General features: G+C 43.0%; 1 protein-coding gene across 1 annotated transcript in view; it reads right to left on the reverse strand.

Annotated features, from left to right (window-relative positions):
- The window catches only part of ZFYVE26 (zinc finger FYVE-type containing 26), a 64,494-nt gene that overhangs the window by 15,478 nt on the left and 26,894 nt on the right, over positions 1 to 22,122 (reverse strand). Inside the window, exons 20-32 of the mRNA XM_069488037.1 lie at positions 21,386 to 21,488; positions 19,817 to 20,562; positions 18,002 to 18,198; positions 16,896 to 17,000; positions 14,897 to 15,019; positions 14,343 to 14,519; positions 12,696 to 12,942; positions 11,905 to 12,003; positions 8,111 to 8,274; positions 6,629 to 6,765; positions 4,685 to 4,716; positions 3,890 to 4,026; positions 2,370 to 2,590 (exon numbers count right to left, since the gene is read on the reverse strand). Of these exons, the coding sequence (XP_069344138.1) occupies positions 2,370 to 2,590; positions 3,890 to 4,026; positions 4,685 to 4,716; positions 6,629 to 6,765; positions 8,111 to 8,274; positions 11,905 to 12,003; positions 12,696 to 12,942; positions 14,343 to 14,519; positions 14,897 to 15,019; positions 16,896 to 17,000; positions 18,002 to 18,198; positions 19,817 to 20,562; positions 21,386 to 21,488 (2,488 nt within the window). The remainder of the gene's footprint in view (positions 1 to 2,369; positions 2,591 to 3,889; positions 4,027 to 4,684; positions 4,717 to 6,628; positions 6,766 to 8,110; positions 8,275 to 11,904; positions 12,004 to 12,695; positions 12,943 to 14,342; positions 14,520 to 14,896; positions 15,020 to 16,895; positions 17,001 to 18,001; positions 18,199 to 19,816; positions 20,563 to 21,385; positions 21,489 to 22,122) is intronic.

Genomic DNA, 22,122 nt, shown 5'->3' on the forward strand with positions numbered 1-22,122 from the left:
TATTAATGTTTGCAGTAGGGACACTCAGGGCTTCTATTTGAGGCAAGGCCTTTACATTGAATGTTGGGACCTTACAAATTATCCATTTGCTTTTTGGTCCTTTGGAACTCTCCCTTATGAAGGGAGCATAGATTCAGTATCCTGGTTGGTTAGTTAGTTAGCACTCCTGGTTAGTTCAGAGAGCACATCACTATCATTTCCTGGAGGCACTGCTGGGCAGGGGCATCCTGCCCCTTCACTTAGATTCTAGACTTGACATCTTCTCCCTGGGATAAGGATGGGCCCTCATTGTAGCCTACTAGGATTGCCTTCTTACTCCTGATACCAGATGATTGTAAAAACCTTGTAAAGACAGAGAGGCCAGGGGGCTGGATCATTCTATCTAGTGCTGCCTGAAACAAGCCTACACCCAAGGTTCCTGAATCTTGTCTCATAATTCCAGCAAAAAACTCTGTGGATCCTGACTTGTTCACCAGTTTCCCTGGAAAGGGATTCTGTACACCAGTGACTCATAATCTAGTAGGGATGGGGTAGGGGAATGTATAGTGTATAAAAGCATCGGTACGATGATGTATTTATACATTTAGAAAGTGAAAACATTTGAAATAGGTAGTTTGAGTTTTGTTTTTAAACCTGTATTTATTTATTTGTTTGTCTATCTGAAAGGGGTATGAACTAAAAATGGCGGGGGGGGGGGGAAACAAACTTCTGCAAACCAGGAGCTTTAAACTGATTTGCACAGCCACACATGTGAGAGATCAATGTATTCTCATCAGCAAAGGGGACCATTCTCTATAGTGAGTATATCTGAATGCAGGGTGGGGGAGAAAGAATGTGTCATTTGAAACCACTGCTGTAAACTGTCAAAGAAACACATGGTATGTTGGGGTGGGTGAGAATCCTACTGAAGTGAGAAATTCCTTAATTTCTGCTGTTCTCAGGCTAAAGTGGATATTTCCTCCATCTATATTAGATTTCCAAGGATGTACAGGACTTGATGTTAAATTTGTTTTTCCTTCAATCTGAGTATCTTTTTCTTTTCTTATTTACATTTCTGATATTTGACCTATATTTGGATTTTAAAATTTTTGTCTTAAATCTTTTTTCATGTTTGTTTTCTACCTTTTGCTACATAGAGTGGTTTCTGTTTTTTCCCTCCTATCCTTTCCTGTGAATTTTGTAGATTTTTGGTTCTTTTCATGGTTATTTAGAAAACTTCACTTAACATATATCTATTTTTTCATTTATCCACTTGAAAAATGATGTAGAAGCGATTTGCCTCTTGATATAAAAGAGTAAAATTAGCTCCTTTTCACTTCCTTCTCCTTTCTTTCTTACCTCCTTCTGCTCTTTTCAACCTTCTAGCATTTGTTAAGAAAAATAATAAAAATTACTAACATTTTTGGAGTACACAGTATGTACCAGGCTCAATTCTTCACCCTTCACATGGGTGATCTCATTTTATCCTCATAACAGACCTATGAGATAAGTATTATCGCCACCATTTCATAGAGGGGAAACTGAGGCTCAGAGGAGTTAGCAGACTTGTCCAAGGTTACTAGGAAGTAGTGAAGCTGGGATTCCTGTGCTCCATTTTGGCGGGTGAGTTTGTAGGTGAGTACTCGGAGCAAGTGTCTGAGGGAGGCATTTACACTCCAAAGAAAATTACTCTCCCTGCTCCCAAATCTGGTTAGGACTGAGTGCTGGGAACACTCATCATGAGTCATGCATCTGGGTGGATAAGCAGGGAGTTGGGAGTTTTCAGTGTCAAGTTAATAAATGGAGTCAAAGCAGGTTGTGCAGGAACCTGAGGGAGGTCTAATTACACCTTTTCCATAGACACTTCTACTTTATAACAGTTCCTACCTTTGACACAGGGATAGACCAATCCCCAGATTGCTTTTATAGATCTATTATCCAGAACTTGCTGAGGTCACAGTCTGAATTTGGTCAAGATTGGGGCAGAGTTTTGTTCAAGGCTAATCACTGGTCATTCAGGTATGACACATTTTCTTTAAAAGCCAGAAAGTTCTACATAGTCTAAAGGTGCTTCCCTAAATTAATTTTAATTACAAATTAACCAGTCAAAGTCTTTACTTTCTGACTGAGTATAGCTAGAGAAAACTCTGCTTTGAGGATCCACTCTGAAAAAGAAAAGGACACAGGCTGGACACAGGCTGTCCAGGTAGGATCCCAGGAAGAATACTTGGGATCTGGTAACAGTACTTCCTCAACATCAAACTGAGATGCAAAGTATTTCAGCATGTCTTGTCAGAGGATGGTGAGATAAGAAATCATACTGGGGTCAGAAAAAGACGCTGGAGAGAAATTGCCACCACAGAAAAGAATAGAGACCCATTGCCATATACCTGTCACAAAGAGCCAAGTCCTGGCTCCTGCCAGCCTTGACGAACATCATCTTGGCGCTGAAGAGCAGCTGCTTCATGATGTCTGTGAGCAACCCTGCGTCCACCTCTGGGTTGGCGAGGCCCTTGGACAGCCTGCAGCAGTGCTCAATCAACTGGTGACCACAGACAGTGCTGTCCCGGTGCAGATTCAGAATGGCAATGCACAAGGAGGCGCTGGGGGCCTGCCCGGGGTGGAAGAAGGGCAAGGTACACTCTAAGTCCAGGGAGCAGAGCATTCCTCAAATGCAGCTGGATGGCAGAAACAATTCTTCCCCTTTCAAAAGGTTAAAAAACACTGGAGGAAGGTGCCAAATTCCACAGCAAAGCAGAAGTGGAACTAAACCAATTTCAGATGTTCTAAGCACTGCTAAAGCCCTGGCTGCTAGGTTTTGTCATCTTACTGGAAGAAGGTGCTGTGTCCACATGTGACCTACCTTCTTGAAACATCCACAGGTCCCTTCCTTTCTGTGGTCTACTGTCCCACTAGTGCAAGTCCTTCTTATTGCTAGCTCGGCTATAATGGTCACCTCTCTTGTCTCACCACCTGGAGGAGCTTCTGCTTCAAGACATGGACATACTGCTGCCAAATTAATATTCCTAAGCCATACTCAGAAACCTTTCATGGCTCCCTGACACCTACCAAATAGACATTCCTTACGGTAGAATTCAAGGCCTTATACATAAATAATTCTTTTCAATCCTACCTTTTATTACTTCTCAATTAACTCTATTGACTTTCTGTTCCTTCCAAATTAAACAACCTTCAGTTCTCCAATCAAGTCCTGCAATTTTTTTTTTTTTTTTTTTTGAGACAGAGTCTCACTCTGTTGCCTGGGCTACAGTGCCGTGGCATCAGCCTAGCTCCCAGCAACTTCAAACTCCTGGGCTCAAGCAATCCTTCTGCCTCAGCCTCCCGAGTAGCTGGGACTACAGGCGTGCGCCACCATGCCCAGCTAATTTTTTTCTATATATATTTTTAGTTGTCCAAATCATTTCTTTCTATTTTTAGTAGAGACGGGGTCTCACTTTTGCTCAGGCTGGTCTCGAACTCCTGACCTCAAGTGATCCTCCCGCCTCGGTCTCCCAGAGTGCTAGGATTACAGGTGTGAGCCACCGCGCCCGGCCAAGTCCTGTAATTTTTGACACTGTATCTTTGCTCAGACGTTTAAGTTTTGTACTCTTTGTCTTTCCTGTATCCTCACTCTCCTCACAGCCCCAAATTCCTGCTTTTCATATTCCTACTACTCTTCCAAGGCTCATCTTAAATGCTACTTCTTCCACGAAGCCTCTCCTGGTCTCCTCTTGTGCACGCCTCAAGATGCTCCTCATTTTCTGCCTTACCGATTTACTTGTCTTAGCTCCAACATTATTACACTGTAAACAAGTGAAGGCCAGGCTGTGTTCACCTACCTCCGTATTTCCTGCCGTCCTACTACACATCATAAGAAACTTAAATGACCACTACATTTTATTGCTATTACCTGCTCATAGTAAAATTCACTCCGCACTAGTTCATTTTCCTCCTCCTTCAGATCCAAAATCCATTCCACTTCATCTGCTTTAGGGACTCTCACCACAAATGAGTAAGGAGGGCTTTCACTCTGGGAGCCATCTGACGCTGAGAAGAGAATTGCCATTCATGTGTTAGTCACTGGCTGGCGGTTCAGGCTGGCCCAGGTCAGTGAGCTGGCGTGTGATGCAGGCAGATACTTGCCTACTATCTGAGGGCCCCTTTCTCTCTCTTTGGTTCCTTTTGTTTCCTTTAGGAGATCCCACTAAGCACCTCAACCCTTCTTCCCCAGGCATAGACCTGGGATGAGTGTTACAGCATTTGTCGCACAATCCTATGGCTTCACACGAGAAACCCTGAAAGGTGCACGTTTCTCAAATGAGTATCTGAGCCACAGGGTACTCTGAAAACTAATCTGCTGTGGAAGGATATAGAACAAACTGTTAACAGTGACTACTGAGGGGTAGGGAGCACTCGGAGGTAGGATGGTGGTAAAGGGAAACCCAGGAAAAAAAATCACCTAAAAGTTAACGATCAAATTCTTTGGTTGCTGGCCTTCTCAATGCTGAAAGTTAGTGGGGCCAGTGGAATAGGTTAATATGATAAACCTCAGGGGAAACAGGCTGATAGAAATGCCAAGAATTTTCTTTGGCAAACAAGTTGGATGAAGTTGCTATCGGGTGTGTCAGCTGCAGCTGATACACTAAAGATACGGTCAACTTGAACATATAAATGAAGAGTAACAGAGAATGTGATTCAGCCTTACCTTCTGGTTGTCCTGAATTCTCCTCTGGTACACTGGAAACAGAGAAAGAAAAATTAAATGCTGGGATCACTTCTTTTCCTCTTTGTTTTGAGTTTAGTTTAATGTATAATACCAACATTTACTCTCTTATTCAAGTGAGATATCAGGGAATCATCCATAACTCTTTTCTCTCCCTCACCTGCCATGGCTACTCACCAAGTCCTGTCTACTCCATCTCCTAAACACCCCTTTAAATGTCCCCATCTCTCTTCATCCCTGCCCCAGTGAGGGCCCTCATCATTTACTGCTAGAGTATGCAATAGCTTCCCAGTTGGTTTCCTTGATTCTGTCAAACTATTTCCTACTTTGCAGCTACAGCAAGCTTTCAAAAATGCAAATCAAGTCTCATTATGTGCCTGCTTAAAATTCTTCAGTAGCTCCTCAGACTAAAAACATTTCACATTTGCAGTTTAGCAAAGCCCTTTATGACTTGGCCTAACTATATCTTGAGGCCATCTCCTGCCACTCATGATCTGCGTCCAAGCCATAGAAAAGTCCTCTCTGCGCTACAAATGGCCCTGCTCAACTTAGCTAGTGTCATCAAACACCAAGCCCCAATGCCACAAGCCAGAACCCAAGTCTGTTATGTGCACAAGGAACCAATCAGTCAACCCAAGCCACTGACACCAGAGAGCAAGTCCAAGCCTTTCTGCCAGTCAGTGCCTAAGTCCTCCCTGTGCTCAGCTGCCAGCAGCTAAGTCTAGAGTACACCAGCCAAAACCTGAACCCATCACCTACCCATTTATAGTTCCTCAAATGATCTATATTTTCTCCTGTCCCTACCTTTGCAGTTATTACTCCTACTTCTCGGCATGTTCTTTTTTGGCTTCTTTTCCTGCTAATTCTTCATCCTCTAAGGCTCATCCTTGAAGGGTTACCTCTAGGAACACCCCCCCACCACCGACCACCCAGGATAAGCTGTGTGTACCTCCACTACTGCACTGATCAACAGTCTTACGGTCTATTTCTTGGCTGTCTCCCCATTAAAACAGAGGCTCTTTGAGAGCAAAATTATAAAATGAAAGACTCCCCACCAATACTAACTGCTCATTTCAAATCTCAGCAGTATGGTAAATGAGTAAGGGAAGCAGTGGGGGAGGGAAGGAAGTGGTTTGCCAGGGTCCCAGGAACTGTAGAAAAAGCATGGTATGTCTTCCTTCCTAGGAGATCAGTAATCATCCTGGTGAATAATGACCAAAAATGTTCATCTTAATACAAACATAAAAATGCTATTGAACAGAATATGAAATCTATTTAAGTCTGTAAATAAAACATGAAGAATTAAAAGTAATTTTGCTTCTGGATAGTTGCTTTGGCCCACATTCCCAGGTGCTCTAGGAGTCTTAGTTTCATGCTCCTTTGCTGCTAGAAGTAGTAGAAAAAAATCAAGCAATAGTGAGCCAGTAAACATGGTCTTGATCTGTTTTGCAAGAGGTATGAGCAATTTCTGAAGTTCGTCACCAGATGAACTATGTGTAGGAAAGTGTGGGTGCCCTTCTAAGAAACCAGGATGGCTACCTAGATTAGAGCTGATGTGAGCAATGCCTAAGCATTCAGCAGGTGTGACTATGTCCCTTTGAGTCCAGCTGAGATCAACTGAAGCAAGAGTGGCTGGAAAATAATTGAGTTGGTGAACCAAGAACTCTGAAGAACCAAGAGTTCTGATTTCACAGAGAACATCATGTAAGAGGTTGAACGCTGCTTCCTCATACCCCTACTTTCTCTCTTAGTAAGGTCAATCTATAAACATTTCACTGTAGAGTTAATGGCATTCCAGTGTGAATGTTAAATTAAATATTTTTCTTAGAGTTTCAGATTTGAAACACTCTCCGTAACGAGATTCCTAGGAGTGTAAGGAGGATGCAGTAGTCACTAATGTTAACAGCCCTGCTGCAGGACACTCACTCTTTGTTGTAGTAACTATAGCACTGGTCACAGACACGAGTGGGGTTCTCTCTGCAGCCTTCCACCACCATTTTCCTAGTGGAGCAGGAACTGCACACTAGCCGGCCACAGCGGCGACAATGATGACGCCTGTTAAACTGAGGAACACCATTGGGAGAGAAAGAAGAGAAGGTGAGATTGACATCAATCCATTTATAGTTGGTATTAGTCACCTGTAGCTTATTAAGAACACTAGGTGCTTGAATCTTTATCAAAAAAGAACACACTAGTACTTGCCCTCAAAAAGCTGACATTTTAAAATATCTCTCAGCTGATGGGCAAAGGGGCCATGTCATGGACAGTTTTGCAATAGCTCCGTAACAAGTTCCACTTGTATGTGGAGGCAACATGTGGAGTCACAGCAAAAAGCAGTGGGGAAGATGTGACTTTTTCGGCCAGAGAGAATCACATTTCTACATGGTAGTGATGATAATGATGAAAAAGTGTCCTTTTTCAAAAGTGCCTTTAAAGTACTGCCTCATATTACTATGAGAGACTGATAGAAATATTATACCTCTTTTATAGATGAGGAGACAGACATAGAGAAATTAAATCACCATGGTTTTCATCAGTATTGAGCTAATGTGCCAGGCAGGTGTTGAGTATGGTGACATGTGTTATGTTTAGTTCTGACAGCTCCATGAGCCAAATAATATATAATCCCTAGTTTAGAAATGGGCACATGAGACTGAAAAAGTTTATAATCACACTGCTATTAAGAGAACCCAGGTCTTCTGTCTCCTGAGCCAGGACATATAACCACTGCCAGGTCACCTGCCTTATTGTGAAAGACATGGGAGCTTGAAATAAGATCCCCTGACATTTGGTGACTCCTCCTGACTCTCTTTTGTTTTTTTTTTTTTTTTTTTTTTTTTTTTTTGTTGAGACAGAGTCTCACTTTGTTGCCCAGGCTAGAGTGAGTGCCGTGGCGTCAGCTTAGCTCACAGCAACCTCAAACTCCTGGGCTCAAGCGATCCTACTGCCTCAGCCTCCCGAGTAGCTGGGACTACAGGCATGCGCCACTATGCCCGGCTAATTTTTTCTATATAGATTTTTAGGTGTCCATATAATGTCTTTCTATTTTTAGTAGAGACGGGGTCTCGCTCAGGCTGGTCTCGAACTCCTGACCTTGAGCAATCCACCCGCCTCGGCCTCCCAGAGTGCTAGGATTACAGGCGTGAGCCACCGCGCCCGGCCTCTGACTCTCTTTTGTTATCTCATGAGAATGCACAACTTAGAATTTAAGCCTATTTGAGGGTGTCTACTATCTGTTTGAATCCAGAAAATACAGGTCAAAGATAAACCCAAAGTCTTAGTTTGGCAGTTCTTCTGAAAATACCAATATCCTCTTGGGGACAGGAGGTGACTATAAACTCAGGCTCACGGACTAGAATTTTCCCTTACTTTCTCCTGCAGGTAAAACTAGAGACCAATGCTGCTTACCATGGTGAAGTGCTCCCTGCAGCAGACCATGCAGATACTCTCTGTCTCATCTGGTACCCACTGGTGCCTGGCAGGGGGTGTTGCTGGGGGCACGAATTCCAGCAGGGATTGACTTGGTGGGAAACTCCTCTCCCTCAGACTGGGGGAATGTACAACAGAGACACCTGGGGGCCAGAAGCAGAGGTCAGAGTAAACAGTGATCAATATATCAGCTTATAAATGAAGACGAATGATAGAATTTCACCATTTCACAAACTCTTTTGAAATAATAGATCATCAGTGGCTGTATGTGTCACAAAAGAGAGACTACCTGACATTGTGTGCCTCCTAATGGAAGTGTACAACACAACCTGTCCAAAACATATTAAGCCTGAATCAAGTCAGGCTTCTAGATCTAACTACTAGTGTACTGGAAATTCAAAGGATGGAGACTCAGATTACCGTAGGGAGGCAATCAGCAAAATCCAGCATGTAGGAAGCTCCACAGGACAAATGACTTAGTTTCCACAACAGATAAAAAAGAGGTAGGGGGAAAATAAAAAAGATAAGAGGCAGGGTACCTACTGATTAAAAAAAGATTAAAACATATTTTAGCCAAATGCCATATGTGGATATTATTTATTTATTTTTGAGGCAGAGTCCTGCTCTGTCACCCTGACTAGAGTGCTGTGGCATCAGCCTAGCTCACAGCAACCTCAAACTCCTGGGCTCAAGCAATCCCTCTGCCTCAGCCTCCCGAGTAGCTGGGACTACAGGCATGCGCCACCATGCCCAGCTAATTTTTTCTATATATTTTTAGTTGTCCAGCTAATTTCTTTTTATTTTTTAGTAGAGACAGGGTCTCGCTCTTGCTCAGGCTGGTTTCGAACTCCTGAGCTCAAATGATCCACCCACCTCAGCCCCCCAGAGTGCTAGGATTACAGGCGTGAGCCACTGCGCCCGGCCTTGTGGATATTATTTAGATCTTGATTCTAGAAAAACCAATTATATAAAAAATTTTTATGACACAATTAGGGAAATTTGAATACTGACTGGATTTGATAATAAGAAATCAATTCCTGTCTATGAGTCTATATATTAAAGAAAAGGAAAAATGAAATCATTATTAATTTGTTTCTAGGTATAATAATGATGTTATGGTTTTGTTTCATAAAAGTCCTTACCTTTTAGAGACTTATATGAAAATATTTATAAATGAAACATTATATCTGGGATTTGTTTCAAAATAATCCAGTGGAAGGATGTGGGGGTATAGATGAAACAAGAACGGTCATCATGAGATGGTAATTATTGTAGCTGGGTATTGGGAATGTGAGTCTTCATTATACTACTCTCTCTCTCTCTCTCTATTACAAATTTTCCATAATAAAAAGCTTATATAGGCTGGCAGTGGTGGCTCATACCTGTAATACTAGCACTTTGGGAGGCCAAGCAAGGAGGATCACTTGAGGCCAGGAGTTCGAGACTAGCCTGGGCAACATAGTGAGACCCCACCTCTACTAAAAAATAGAGATATTAGCAGGACATAGTGGCACATGCCTGTAGTCCCAGCTACTCAGGAGGCTGAGGCAGGAGGATTACCTGAGCCCAGGAGTTTGAGGTTGCAGTGAGCTATGATCATGCCACTGCACTCTAGCCTGGGCAACAGAGTGAGGCCCTGTCTCAAAAACAAAAATAAGCTTATACACACGCATACACACACACACACACACACATATATACATGATGCATATTGTATATATGTATACACACACACAAATACATTAAAAAAATTAGTATATACATATATATCTGTGCCAAAGCTGCCAAGGCTGCTGCCTTATGCAGAAGTACAAAGCTGTTCATATACCTGCAAGTCTGAGCCCTCCCTAAGCTCTGCTGTTTATTGTGAAATATGGCTAATTCTCAAAATATGGCCAGGAAATGCCATAGTCTGATTTATGGTATATAGCAGAACAATGTCACCTAGCAGAACAATGTTGGCTGGTCACAGAAAAAGAAACTGTCAAACATAGTGATTCTTAGTAGCAACCAGAAGAAAAGAGCTTAGAATCCTCCTCCCTTGTTTGGCAAAACAAACACTCAGCTGGGCTTCCTCTGGGAGTAGGCCATTGTGCAGGGGCCGGAGACCTGGGGACAGGAGGGGTGGTGAAAAGGGTGACCAAGACATGCTGAGGCCTTCAAGGAGTCACACCCTGTGTGGGTGACAGTATTAATTAGAGGGCTAACTACAGTCGATCCTCATTATAAGTAGATTCCATATTTGTGAATTTGCCTATTCACTAAAATTTATTTGTAACCTCAAAAACAATGCTTGGTGTGCTTTCTGAGGGACATTTGTGAACTTGTGCAGTTGTGAAAATTTTGAATTGCCTGACACGCAGGTTCTCAGCTGAGGTTGTTTCAACCTTCATGGGGCAGTGACCAGAGGATGGAGACAGGGGAGGGAAGTGTAGGGGAGTGCAAGAATCTTAGCTCTGAGGCCAGTTGGATGGTTTTTTTTTTTTTTTTTTTTTTAGATTTGAATAGATTTAGGTGGTACAAGTGTTTTCTTTTGTTACATGGATGAAGTGTATAGTGGTGAAATCAGGGCTTTTAGTGCACCCGTCACCTGAATAGTGTACATTGTACCCGATAAGTAATTTGTGATCCCTCACCTCCTTCCCTGCCTACCCTATCACTCTTCATGACCATGTATACCCATGTTTTAGCTCCCACTTACAAGTGAGCATATGCGGTATTTGTTTTTCCGTTCTTGAAACACTTCATTTAGGATAATGGCTTCCAGTTCCATCTAGGTTGCTGCAAAAGACATTATTTCTTTCTTTTTTGCCATGGCTGAGCAGTAGGGGTTTGATTCCCCAATCAGGCACTCATTTGAGGTGGCCTCAGGCAAGTCACTTAATGCTTCTGAATCTCCTTTTCTTTTGTAAAAGAAAATAGAATGGACTAGGGTGAGTTGTTTTTAGGATTTAAGATTATAATCTACGTGAGATGTATACATACATACAGGAACATATTTCCCCTAGGAGCAAGGGTTCAGGATTCAGTAATTCACTGTTTGTGGAGACTTTATAGACATGTAGCCAGGCCCCTTGAGATTTTAGTACCCTGGCATTTTTAATGAAAGAAATAATGTAAAATTGGACTAGATCCTTGGTTGTTTGCACATGTTAACTGCTTGCTTCCTGCCCAGCACCCCTTGCTCTCACAGCAATTATTAACTGTGGGTGTGCTATTTTTTTGTCAAACAGAAGGCAATAACTCCAGGGTCTTAAGAAGAATCTATGAGTTTGTTTTGCGGGAGGAATGACTGCCCCTGAAAAAGTTGTGACTAGCTGCTGGTGCCCAGAAGTCTGCTTACTTGAGGTGTTATCTGAGACTCTCAAAACAACACAGATTTCCCCCACCTTACCCTAAACCCCACATAAAAGCTCGCTGCTTTATTTCTGTGACAAGGCAGATCTCAGAGATTTTCTCTCCTGTCTTCATGCTTTGGCCACATTGAATACATTTTTGTCTATCTCTAAGCACTGGTGTCATAGTGTTTGGCTTTAGCTGTACATCGAGTACATGATCCTGGATTTGGGGTTCTGCAACAGACATACTGGCACAAACAATGAGAATCGACTGTATGTTGAATCTTTTGGGATATACAAAGCCAGAATGAACCAAGAAAAACAATTAATAATGTCATAACTGGAAATGAAAAAAGAGGCAAAAAAAAAAAATCAGAAAGAGTAAGGCAAGATTGAACTAGAAAATTTAGTGAATAGTCAAGAAACATCTCTTACCAGGAAGAGCTGCAGGAGAGAACTCTACCGATGGTGATCTAGAGAGGGTCTCGGGGTCTGAAGCCTGATGGACAATTTCCTGGAGGTGAATCACAGAATCTGTAAAGAGGGAAAGTGCTGACAAATTATCGTCCTACCATAAGCATCTTTATTCACCACCTAGGCATTCAGTTCAAAGATCTGTTGGCTTTACTGATTGTCATTCCATGATTCTACTAGATGTAAAGAGAATGGTAGAGGTGCTTCTATTCTAAGCCAATACCATGCATGTTTCTTAAATTCCTCAAAAAACAAACCATGTTTAGGCACATGAGATAATGAAGCAGACAATAGGATTCTACAAAATCAATCTAAAATGCCCAGATGGAAGACATTTAAATGATGTCCCTGGAGGGTAGGGCGTAAGAAAAAAAAGCTGGCTGAGTTAGCTCACCCACAAGTGATATCTGATGTGACCCCAGAAATAAAGCACACTCTCAGTACAAAATGATGGCACTTGAGAGCCCACCCTATCAAAGCCAGACAGGGACTATTTCCAGCATATTTTATTTCCCAAACCTTTATGTTGTTATGCATGCAGTGGTTATTTACCACCATTTAATTCTGATTAGTCTTCTACTTCCTCTAAGACCAAGATCTCTCCTATATAATAAAGAGCTCTCTCTCCTGAAGTGAATTCCGTTCACTCTCTATTAACTTAAAATAATAAAAGAGAAGAAATTTAAAACTAAGAACGTAGCCATGGCATTTCCTCCTCCATGTAGAATTCCTTCTAGGATGCTGGCAGTTACCTGATCGTTTCTCCCTCTGCGGGTATGGGAAGTCCAGGGCTTTCCCTGCATATCTGGAAAGCAGTGTGTCCACCTCGTCCATGGTGAAGCCAATCTCCTGCCCGGCCAGCAGCTGGTGCAGGGTCTGCACCGCCACGGTGGCCCAATCCACCTTCATGTTCATGAGCAGCTGCTCCAGCATGAGCAGAGGATTAGAGGACAAGTGGGAATAGCTGGCCCGGTGCTGCTCAGGGAGGGTCAGCAGAACCTGTTTGTGGGGTAGATCCATAGAGTAAAGAAAATAGTATACAAATTTCAGAAGAAACTTGAGATTCTCAAGGAAGGGGAAAGGTGCCAAAGACCAAAAGGCCCATAGCCACCTACTGAAACTGGCTAGCAGTCTTTTAGAAAGCAAGGCTGAACTCCCATCTAAATCTTCCAGGTGGCATTTGGGTAGTACTCCAGGTACCTTCACCAGATGGTAAATTTTTTCCATAGAGGGTCAGACAGTAAATTTTTTAGGCTTTACAGTCCCTAAGGTCTCTGTCTTAACCACTCAACTCTGTCAATATGGCCTGAAAGCAGCCACAGGCAAATATGTAAATGATAGATGTAACTGTGTTCCAATCAAGTTTTATTAAAAGCAGGCTGAGAACTGGATTTGGTCCACAGGCAGTAGTGTGCAGGCTGCTGGCCTAGACCACCCAGGCATGGTCGAGTTCTCCCTGACCCTTAATGCCACCATTCTATTTGAGGCTTTACTTAGAATGAGCAATACAAGGTGATGTCAGTGGACTGCTGAAATCCAGCACCTGTTGTGTCCTAAGTAACGACTATAAACTCCCTTTAGAGGTCATGATCACTAGGTATGAAATATGTTCACTGGCTCTGCTCACTGCCACTTTTCAAGGGTTCACCTACTTAGATACAGTGCATCAAAAAGAAAAAAGAGAGGTGTATCTTCTTTAGGAATATTTTATGTAGTTTACCTCTAAGCAAATGGGCCAGTGGTTATATTCATGGCTCTCCTAGCACTCGTTCTATTTGTGGGGCAGTATACGGGCTACTAGGCAGACTATTAACAATCAGAAGAGTGCCAGAGGACCCCAACTCTCCCCAAACTCTCTTTTACTGGATTACTTTTTCTAGTTCATAATTTCTTCTATTAGTGTCTCTAAGGTTTCATGTTGAAGATAAAGACCTATTATCTCATCTACTTACCTACACAAATAACCCTTTTCCATTAGTACAGATATGTTTATCAAGCAGTAGTTTTAAATGCTTACATCAGAATCCTTTTGGAAGATACCCATCCCTATCCCAAGACCAGTTTTAACTGATCTGGGGTAGAGGTCAACTCCTGGTATTTTTTAAAAGTCCAGGTGATTCTAATATATGTCAGAATTGAGAAGCATTGATATAACAGATGCTGTGGAAAGCATAAAGACTACTTAAGAGGGATAGAGTGAGGCAGGCAGGAAAAGAATGGCAAATCCTACGAGACTCAACTAGGATCCAGTGGGCTGGTAGGGTTAACGTTTTATATAGCACAGGCCAAGGATGGCAGGTGCTGGCAGAAAAGCCATTGAAAAGGCAAGTTCTGAAGTGGGAGCTGGGTCCACAGCTCTCCCTCAGGCATGCTTTCCCAACACTCCCTTTTCCTCTTACCTTGGATCCCACGTAAAGAGCTTGGATTTCACGGTGTCGGACAGCAGTCAGTTGTCCGTAGAAGTGGGTGGTGAGGTAGTTGGCCAAGAAGTGAGAAGTGGCCAAGCTTGGGTGCTGGTCAAGGGATTGCTCTGTGACCTCAAGGCACATGGTGGGGTCAGGGATTCTTTGCAGGAGCTGTTGCAGAAGGGTAGAGGAGGAAGATGAGGTGTGCAGAAGAACTCTTAGACCAGCCTCATTTTGTTTTAGAAAGGAATATTTAAATTTATTCATTTTGGACTAACCCTTCCTCTATACTCATTTTTGTTTACCATCCCTGTAGATTCACAAATATACCATGGCTTTGATAGGACCAGAGTTCAGCAGAATCCTGATCCCAGCTGGAACCTAATGCAGGGCTAGGCACCTTGTGCCCAAGATGACTATATCAGCTCCTGAAGGACATGAAGGGGCAGACCTTGTACTGCATGGGATTGAATAAGAAAAAAGCCATATGATTTGACTAACCTTCTTGTCCCTACCCAAAAGAAAAATGGAAAGAATTGGAGGCTTACTTGCAGAGCCTTTTCATGATCTCTTCTTTCTAGAAGGTGGAGAAGATGCTTTTGATGTAGACTGATTAAATGTTCTCTTGGAATGGGGTACAGGGAGCCCCACTCTTCACATAGCTCATACTCCTGGAGGGAAACACACATATCTTCAATCCCTTTAAAATACTGGCCTTGTCACTCATCCAACTTTTGCTTGATTTTTCTCAGTAGTCGTTAAATCTGCTAAGCCCCAGAAATGTTTGGTTAAGTGCTTATGGGAACTTCACTATGGGATTGAAATGAGATCATACACTCAAAGAATGAGAGTGGCAAGGTAAATTATGAAAATAATTGAAGCAGGCTTACTATTAGTATCATTTTCCTCTTAGCTCTACTATAAAAAAGAAAAGCAGATGACATATGGCAACTGATACTTGGTGTCTGCCCTGGGGAGATACTAAGGAAGCAAGAAAGACTGAGAAGACTCTGTTCAAAGGAGACAGCACCTACTCAGCTCTAATTGTTGCCATAAGAAAGGGCAGGCCCAATATTGTCAGAATTTTAAAAATTAGAAAAAATTTATTTTTTAAATTATAAAATTTTCCTACTTTAAAATTTTGGCAATGAAGTCAATATGAAAAAATAACAATTCTACAGACCAATACTGTATGAGCCAAACATGTTGGTGGTTGGATTCCATGCATGTCCCCTCTTTCTATTCTCCCAACCCCAATTTGTGAGCTGTGGATTGAAGTTTCAGAGAATGGAATTGTCAGGGCTTTGTCCAAATATTCCAACGTGGTGGTATCTGGAATGCCCTCTCTACAACTCTGCCTGGGGCTGCCTTCTGCAGGATGCATCCTTGTTTTTCAGGCTGTGTTAGGTACCGTGCCTGTGCTCCCACAATCTGGGCTTACTTCTGTCACTTGATCTATATTATGTTGCAGTCACATAGGGATGCATCGCACATTACTCCTCTCCCAAGGTGTGAGCCGCTCTAGGGCAAGGACTAAGTTTAATTATCTTTGTTTACTACCTTCTATCACAGTGACTAGCAAATAACAGGCATGCAATAAATGTTTCCTGAATGAATGAATATTCGAATGAGCATCTACATTTTGAACTATGGGATATCAGCTCCTTAGAAGGTAGATAAAATCCCATTTAGCACTGGAGTGGCCAGTAACACATGAAAAGATATTTAAATTCACTAATAATCATGGAAATGTAAATTAAAACAATAATGAGATACTGTCCTAACAGCAAAAAGTGAAAAGTTGGACAATATAAAAAGTTGGCAAGGATATGGAGCAGTAGGAACTGTGGGTGGGAGTATAACTGGGACAACCAATTTGAAGAGCTATTTGGAAACATCCTAGTAAAGGTGAGGATGCTCATGCCCGATGACCCAGCAATTCCACTGTAGGTATCCATTTTGTACCTAGTGTACACAGTGCAGAAAATCTCACATATGAATGCAAGGGTGATAATACGAAAGCATCAATCATATCATTCTTTATATTAATATTTATCTGTATGTTGGCAAATTTCACAAAAAAAGACAAAAGGCCGGGCACGGTGGCTCACGCCTGTAATACTAGCACTCTGGGAGGCTGAGGCGGGCGGATCGTTTGAGCTCAGGAGTTCGAGACCAGCCTGAGCAATAGTGAGACCCCATCTCTACTAAAAATAGAAATAAATTAGCTGGACAAGTAAAAATATGTAGAAAAAATTAGCCAGGCATGGTGGCGCATGCCTGTAGTCCCAGCTACTCGGGAGGCTGAGGCAGGAGGATTGCTTGAGCCCAGGAGTTTGAGGTTGCTGTGAGCTAGGCTGACGCCACGGCACTCACTCTAGCCCGGGCAACAGAGCGAGACTCTGTCTCAAAAAAAAAAAAAAAAAAAAAAAAAGACAAAAGAATGTAGTATAGTTCTTAAAAAAAATGTGGACATTGATACATGGAAAGGGGTCTACACAACCAGTAAAGCAAAATGAAGGGAAATACCACCCAGGAAAATGGTACCTGTGCTTCTAGTATCATGTTCATGACAGCTGATGGGTCCTCAGCACAGCAGTTCCTCAGGGTCTGCCAGTCACACCATGCTGGGGGAGACTGCAAACCTAGAATCTACAGAAAGGCAGGAAAATCCATCAAACCACACTGTAGCTTCTCCCTCCAGGAAGAAGTCATTGGTGTGTCCAGGGATGGACCATCCCTAGACCTCTGCCCCAAAGTCAGGCAGTCAGAACTTGCCAGGAAAGAGTAAAAAGGAAGCAAATGGGGCAAAGATTCCTTAAGAGAGAAGAGTGACCCTATCAGGAAGTATTAAACAATCAGGGAGTACAGGCTGAGTGGGAGGCCAGGACTGGGGCCTGTCACTGGTGACGACAATTCTTAGAGGGTCCCATGCTTCACAGATTGTTCAGCCTTCTGGGGCCACTTGTCCCATGTTCCTCTACTCAAAACTCCACCTAAGATATCCCTCTGGCTTGAATGCTCTCTGGGATCACCTTCCAGAGCAGCATTTTAGCTCTGCATGAAAACTGCTGAGGAAGAATGAAAAGAAAACCTTTTCACTTGCCATTTTCACTTCCCCTGGTTGGGCTCTGGACTCTGTTCTCACGTGGGAAAATCAGAATATATTTTATACTTCTTAGGTAGCTGTGCCTCCTAAATCTGTCTCCTTAAATCTCTTGAGCTTGAATATAACATATATCTCACAAAAATCTTTCACTTTTGAATCTGTCACTTCCAGACATCCTTTCAAAATTGCTCTAGAAATTTAGTTGAAACTTAAAACAATCTTTCTTCAAGATGTAATATAGAAAAAACATACACAAAACTCAAATATATAAGTGAAAAAGTCCTTGTGGACTATAAAGTACCATTCCAATGTTAATTCTATTATTTTTATCTTGCTTGATGCAAACATATTTAAAATTATAGGAGCAAATAACATAGAACCAGATAGAAGGCCTCCTTATTGTTAACCTAAGAACAGAAGCCAGATGCAAAGCAAAACCCATAACTACATTTTGTTTCTGAAAATCCCCCATCATATGAGGACAGGCTGGGGTTAGCAAGAGGGTGAGTAACTGTTTCCTTTCTCTTGATGCCAAGGCCCATACCTTCTGATATACCCGCAGCTCTGCTAGCTTCCTCTGCAGCTCACACTTTAGTCCTTCCTGGACAGCTGTGTCTGAAATGCAGTAGGCCAGGATCTCCAGGCATGACTCCAGGGGCCACCTGTCCACAAACCGTAGGGCCAGCCGACTTCTCAGAGATACATCCTTCACAGGAAACAGGTATTGCCAACCTTCTTTGTCTATAGGACAAAAAAGATGCCCAGAGGCAGCAATCCTGGCATCTGAAGAGCTTGAAAATCCATTTTACTTCTTAAGAGAAGGGCTTTGTTCTGTTTCATAAAAACAGGAGCTTGGAGGATACTTAAGATCCATGTTGGGCCGGGCGCAGTGGCTCACGCCTGTAATCCCAGCACTCTGGGAGGCTGAGGTGGGAGGGTTGCCTGAGGTCAGGAGTTTGAGACCAGCCTGAGCAAGAGCGAGACCCCATCTCTACTAAAAATATAAAGAAATTATCTGGCCAACTAAAAACATATATAGAAAAAAAAAATTAGCTGGGTGTGGTGGCACATGCCTGTAGTCTCAGCCACTCGGGAGGCTGAGGCAGTTGGATTGCTTAAGCCCAGGAGTTTGAGGTTGCTGTGAGCCACAGCACTCACTCTAGCCCGGGCAACAGAGTGACACTCTGTCTCAAAAAAAAAAAAAAAGATCCACGTGACCTCAACAAGTTTTTACACTTGGAATCATATATGACAAGGAGAAATGCTATACCCCTGTGTTTCCCTTTGTATAAATCTGATCATAGCCATGGGACTTTCAGAAGGGATAGAAGGAAGAAAAGAGAAAGGAGAGGAGAAAAGGAAGGAAGAGAGGGAGGGAGGGAGGGAGGGAAGAAAGAAGAGATGAAGCGCTGCACATTTTGGCATGCTGCATGCATAGCACTGTTTGTCAGTGGAACTTTAGTTTTCCCTACAATTTCCACTCTGTGCTATACATAACTACTTGCAAGTTATTTTGGGTAAACTAGTTGGACTCCCTGGATTTTCTCTGTCATCATTACTTAGTAGATCTCTCTCTCCCACACCCATTTCACAGATCTGATCGCAGAGCTATGAAAAAGATTCCAAGCAATTAAGACCACATAGCCAGTCAGAGAGTTTCTCTACCTTCTCAAGGATGGATTTTCTCTTTTCCACGGGGTAGCCAAGCCTCCTACCCAAAAGCCATTCCCTATAGCACACCCGGCTCTCGCTCTCCCTAGTGGAGTGTTGTAGCTCTTTGGCTTTCCACTCTGGTTACACATTGAAATCTCCTGGGGAGCTTTAAAAGCAGGGGTCATCAAACAGAACCTAATCTACTTTTATAACAAAGTTTTATTAGAATATAGCAATGCTCAGTCCTTTATGAATTGACTATGGCTGCTTTTGTGCTGTAATGGCAGAGTTGAGTAGTTATTATATTAATACAACTAAGACCGTATGGCCAACAAAGTCCTTTACAGAAAAAGTTTGCTGAGCCGTGTTTTAAAGCGAATGCTTTCCTGAACCCCATCCTGGGCCTCTAGGGGTGGGGCCCAGATATTTGCGGTTTATAGAATTTCACAACAGCTGTGATATGCAGGATTGAGAATATTGCTTATTGGTTACGAATGCCTATTTTAAAGTCAAATAGACTTGGGTTCTAAGCTCTACTCCACCACTTACCATCCTTAACTTCTCTGAGTCTCAGTCTCCTCTCAATAACATGAGATTATGGTGGCACATTTCTCTAGAGGTATTGTGAGGATTAAACGTGATGATATACTCAGTGAATGCTAAACATTACCAGTAGTGAAAGAGGAAGGCATAGCTTTCTGCTTACCACATGCCACAGCACAGCTGAGGACTGCATCCTTTATGCTGCTCAAATCGTCCACATCTCGCCCATACACTTCCATGAGCTGAAGGGCCCGGGGCCAATCTCTGGCCACCAGGGCTTCCTCAAAAGCCTCAGTCAGCACATCTAGGGCACTGGGAGAATGCAGGCCCAGAAGGACAGTGGAAAGACTGGCCTGCCCACAGAGACTTGCTGCCAGACTCTGCCCCTGCTGGGAGGATCCTCGTAGGGGCTCCCAGGCAGCCAGGAGGGAGGCCTCAAGCATAGAGAATTGTTCCAGAAGGCGCTCACATTCCCGGGCCACCTGCTCTGCAGTGAGAGGCACCTCCCTGCGGCCCCGAAGCTCCTTCCATGACAAGCTGGGCTTGGTGACCTTTAACCCTGGGGAAGCCCCTAGGCAGGCCACCATAGCTAGTAGTTTTGAGCGGGACTTAAGGAAGGCCAAGGTAGAGGAGGTGAGGGCTGGGGGTGGTGAATCCGTTGGGGAGGAGTGGGACTTTCTTTCCAATGTGGGATTCTCAGTTGGCCTTGGGGCACTCAGTGTAGAAAGCGGGAGGTCATCCAGCCAGTGTGAGGTGTGCAGCTGAGCCAGGATGCCCAGGCGGGTCAGGAGGGAGGATGTCTGCTGGCTTTGCCGGGAAGAGCAAAGAGCAAGTGGCTCACAGCAGCAGTTGACAATGACCTGTGGCACACTTAAGCTGAGACCCTCTCGGGCCAGAAGGGCTGCCAGCCTGGAGGGAGAGAAGCAGGGGTCATACGAGGCCTGCATACATAAGCACCGTTATCCAGTCTTACAATTTCTTTATGCTTACACAAGCAAATGTAAATACAAGCTCTTATTTATTCCTCTCTTTTTAAAAAAAATTTTTAAACACAAAAAGTAGTCTATTAGATACACCGCTCTGCCCCTTGCTTTTCTACTTTATAACATCTGGGAGATCTGTCCATATTCCTGTACAGAGAGGACTCTCATTAGTTTTACAGCTATATAGTATTTCATTATGTGGCTGAACCATAATTTAACTAGTCTCCTATTAGTGGACAATGGAGTTTTCTGACCTGTTGCTGTTACATACTAGGCTGTAATGAGATGATTTTACACACATAACACTTATCGTATGTATAATAAAGCTGTAAGATAAGTTCCCCATTGTGGACTGCCAGGTCAAAAGGCACATGAATTTGTAATTTTAATAGATATTGACAAACTGCCTTCTCACAGGGGCTTTGCCCATTTATATTCCACCAGCAATCTCTGAGAATGTTTGTTTTCCCACAGTCTAACCAACTAATTGTGTTCTATCAAATTTTTGGATTTTTGCCTACCCATAAAGTGAAGATTCACCCATTAATCACATACTTCAAATATAAATGTTAGAGGTGTCAAGAGAGAGAAAGAAAGAAATGAGGCATGATAAATTTTAATATAACAGTATAAGAATAAATGCAAAGTCTGGAAGAAATCCTCACCCTCTGTACTAGATCCCAAGCACAAGTGAGCCTTGGATTTCTTGATGAAACAATCAGGGAGGCCTAGGGCCAATTGGTTCTTACCTGTCTGGAGGGACTTGTCTCTCAAGCAGGAGATGTGACACCAGTTGGGAAGAACTCTGTTGCAGCAGAACAAAGGGATTTCCTACCTTGACATCCACATGATCTGCAAAGGTGAAGAACATGATCTTTGTTTGCACCACTAACTGCAATAGTTCTGAGCCCTGTTTCTCAGAATCAATGAAAAAGTAGAGTCAAAATGATGATAACATTGAGAGCCTTGTTAATTCATTCTAACTAAAGGGTACTATCAACCTGACATTGACCACAGTTTATCTACACCTTGCCACTGCTCTAAAGGCTTCCAACCACAGACAAACTTCAGTGTGTAGGTCTAGACACAGACAGCTTGCTCCTGCTCTCTTCAACCTGACTTAAGTGCATGTAGTACTTGCTCTGGGGACTCAAGTAAGAATCTGGTACTCTTTTTTTGAGACAGAGTCTTACTCTGTTGCCCAGACTAGAATGCCATGGTGTCAGCCTAGTTCACAGCAACCTCAAACTCCTGGGCTTAAGCAATCATACTGCCTCAGCCTCCTGAGTAGCTGGGACTACAGGCATGCACCACCATGCCTGGCTAATTTTTTCTACATATTTTTAGTTGTCCAGCTAATTTCTTTCTATTTTTTTAGTAGAGTTGGGGTCTTGCTCTTGCTCAGGCTGGTCTCAAACTCCTGATGCTAGGCCTCCCAGGTGCTAGGATTACAGACATGAGCCACCACGCCCGGCCAGAATCTGGT

Source organism: Eulemur rufifrons, chromosome 2 (assembly GCF_041146395.1).
Source record: "Eulemur rufifrons isolate Redbay chromosome 2, OSU_ERuf_1, whole genome shotgun sequence".
In the NCBI taxonomy this organism is placed as follows: Eukaryota; Metazoa; Chordata; class Mammalia; order Primates; family Lemuridae; genus Eulemur; species Eulemur rufifrons.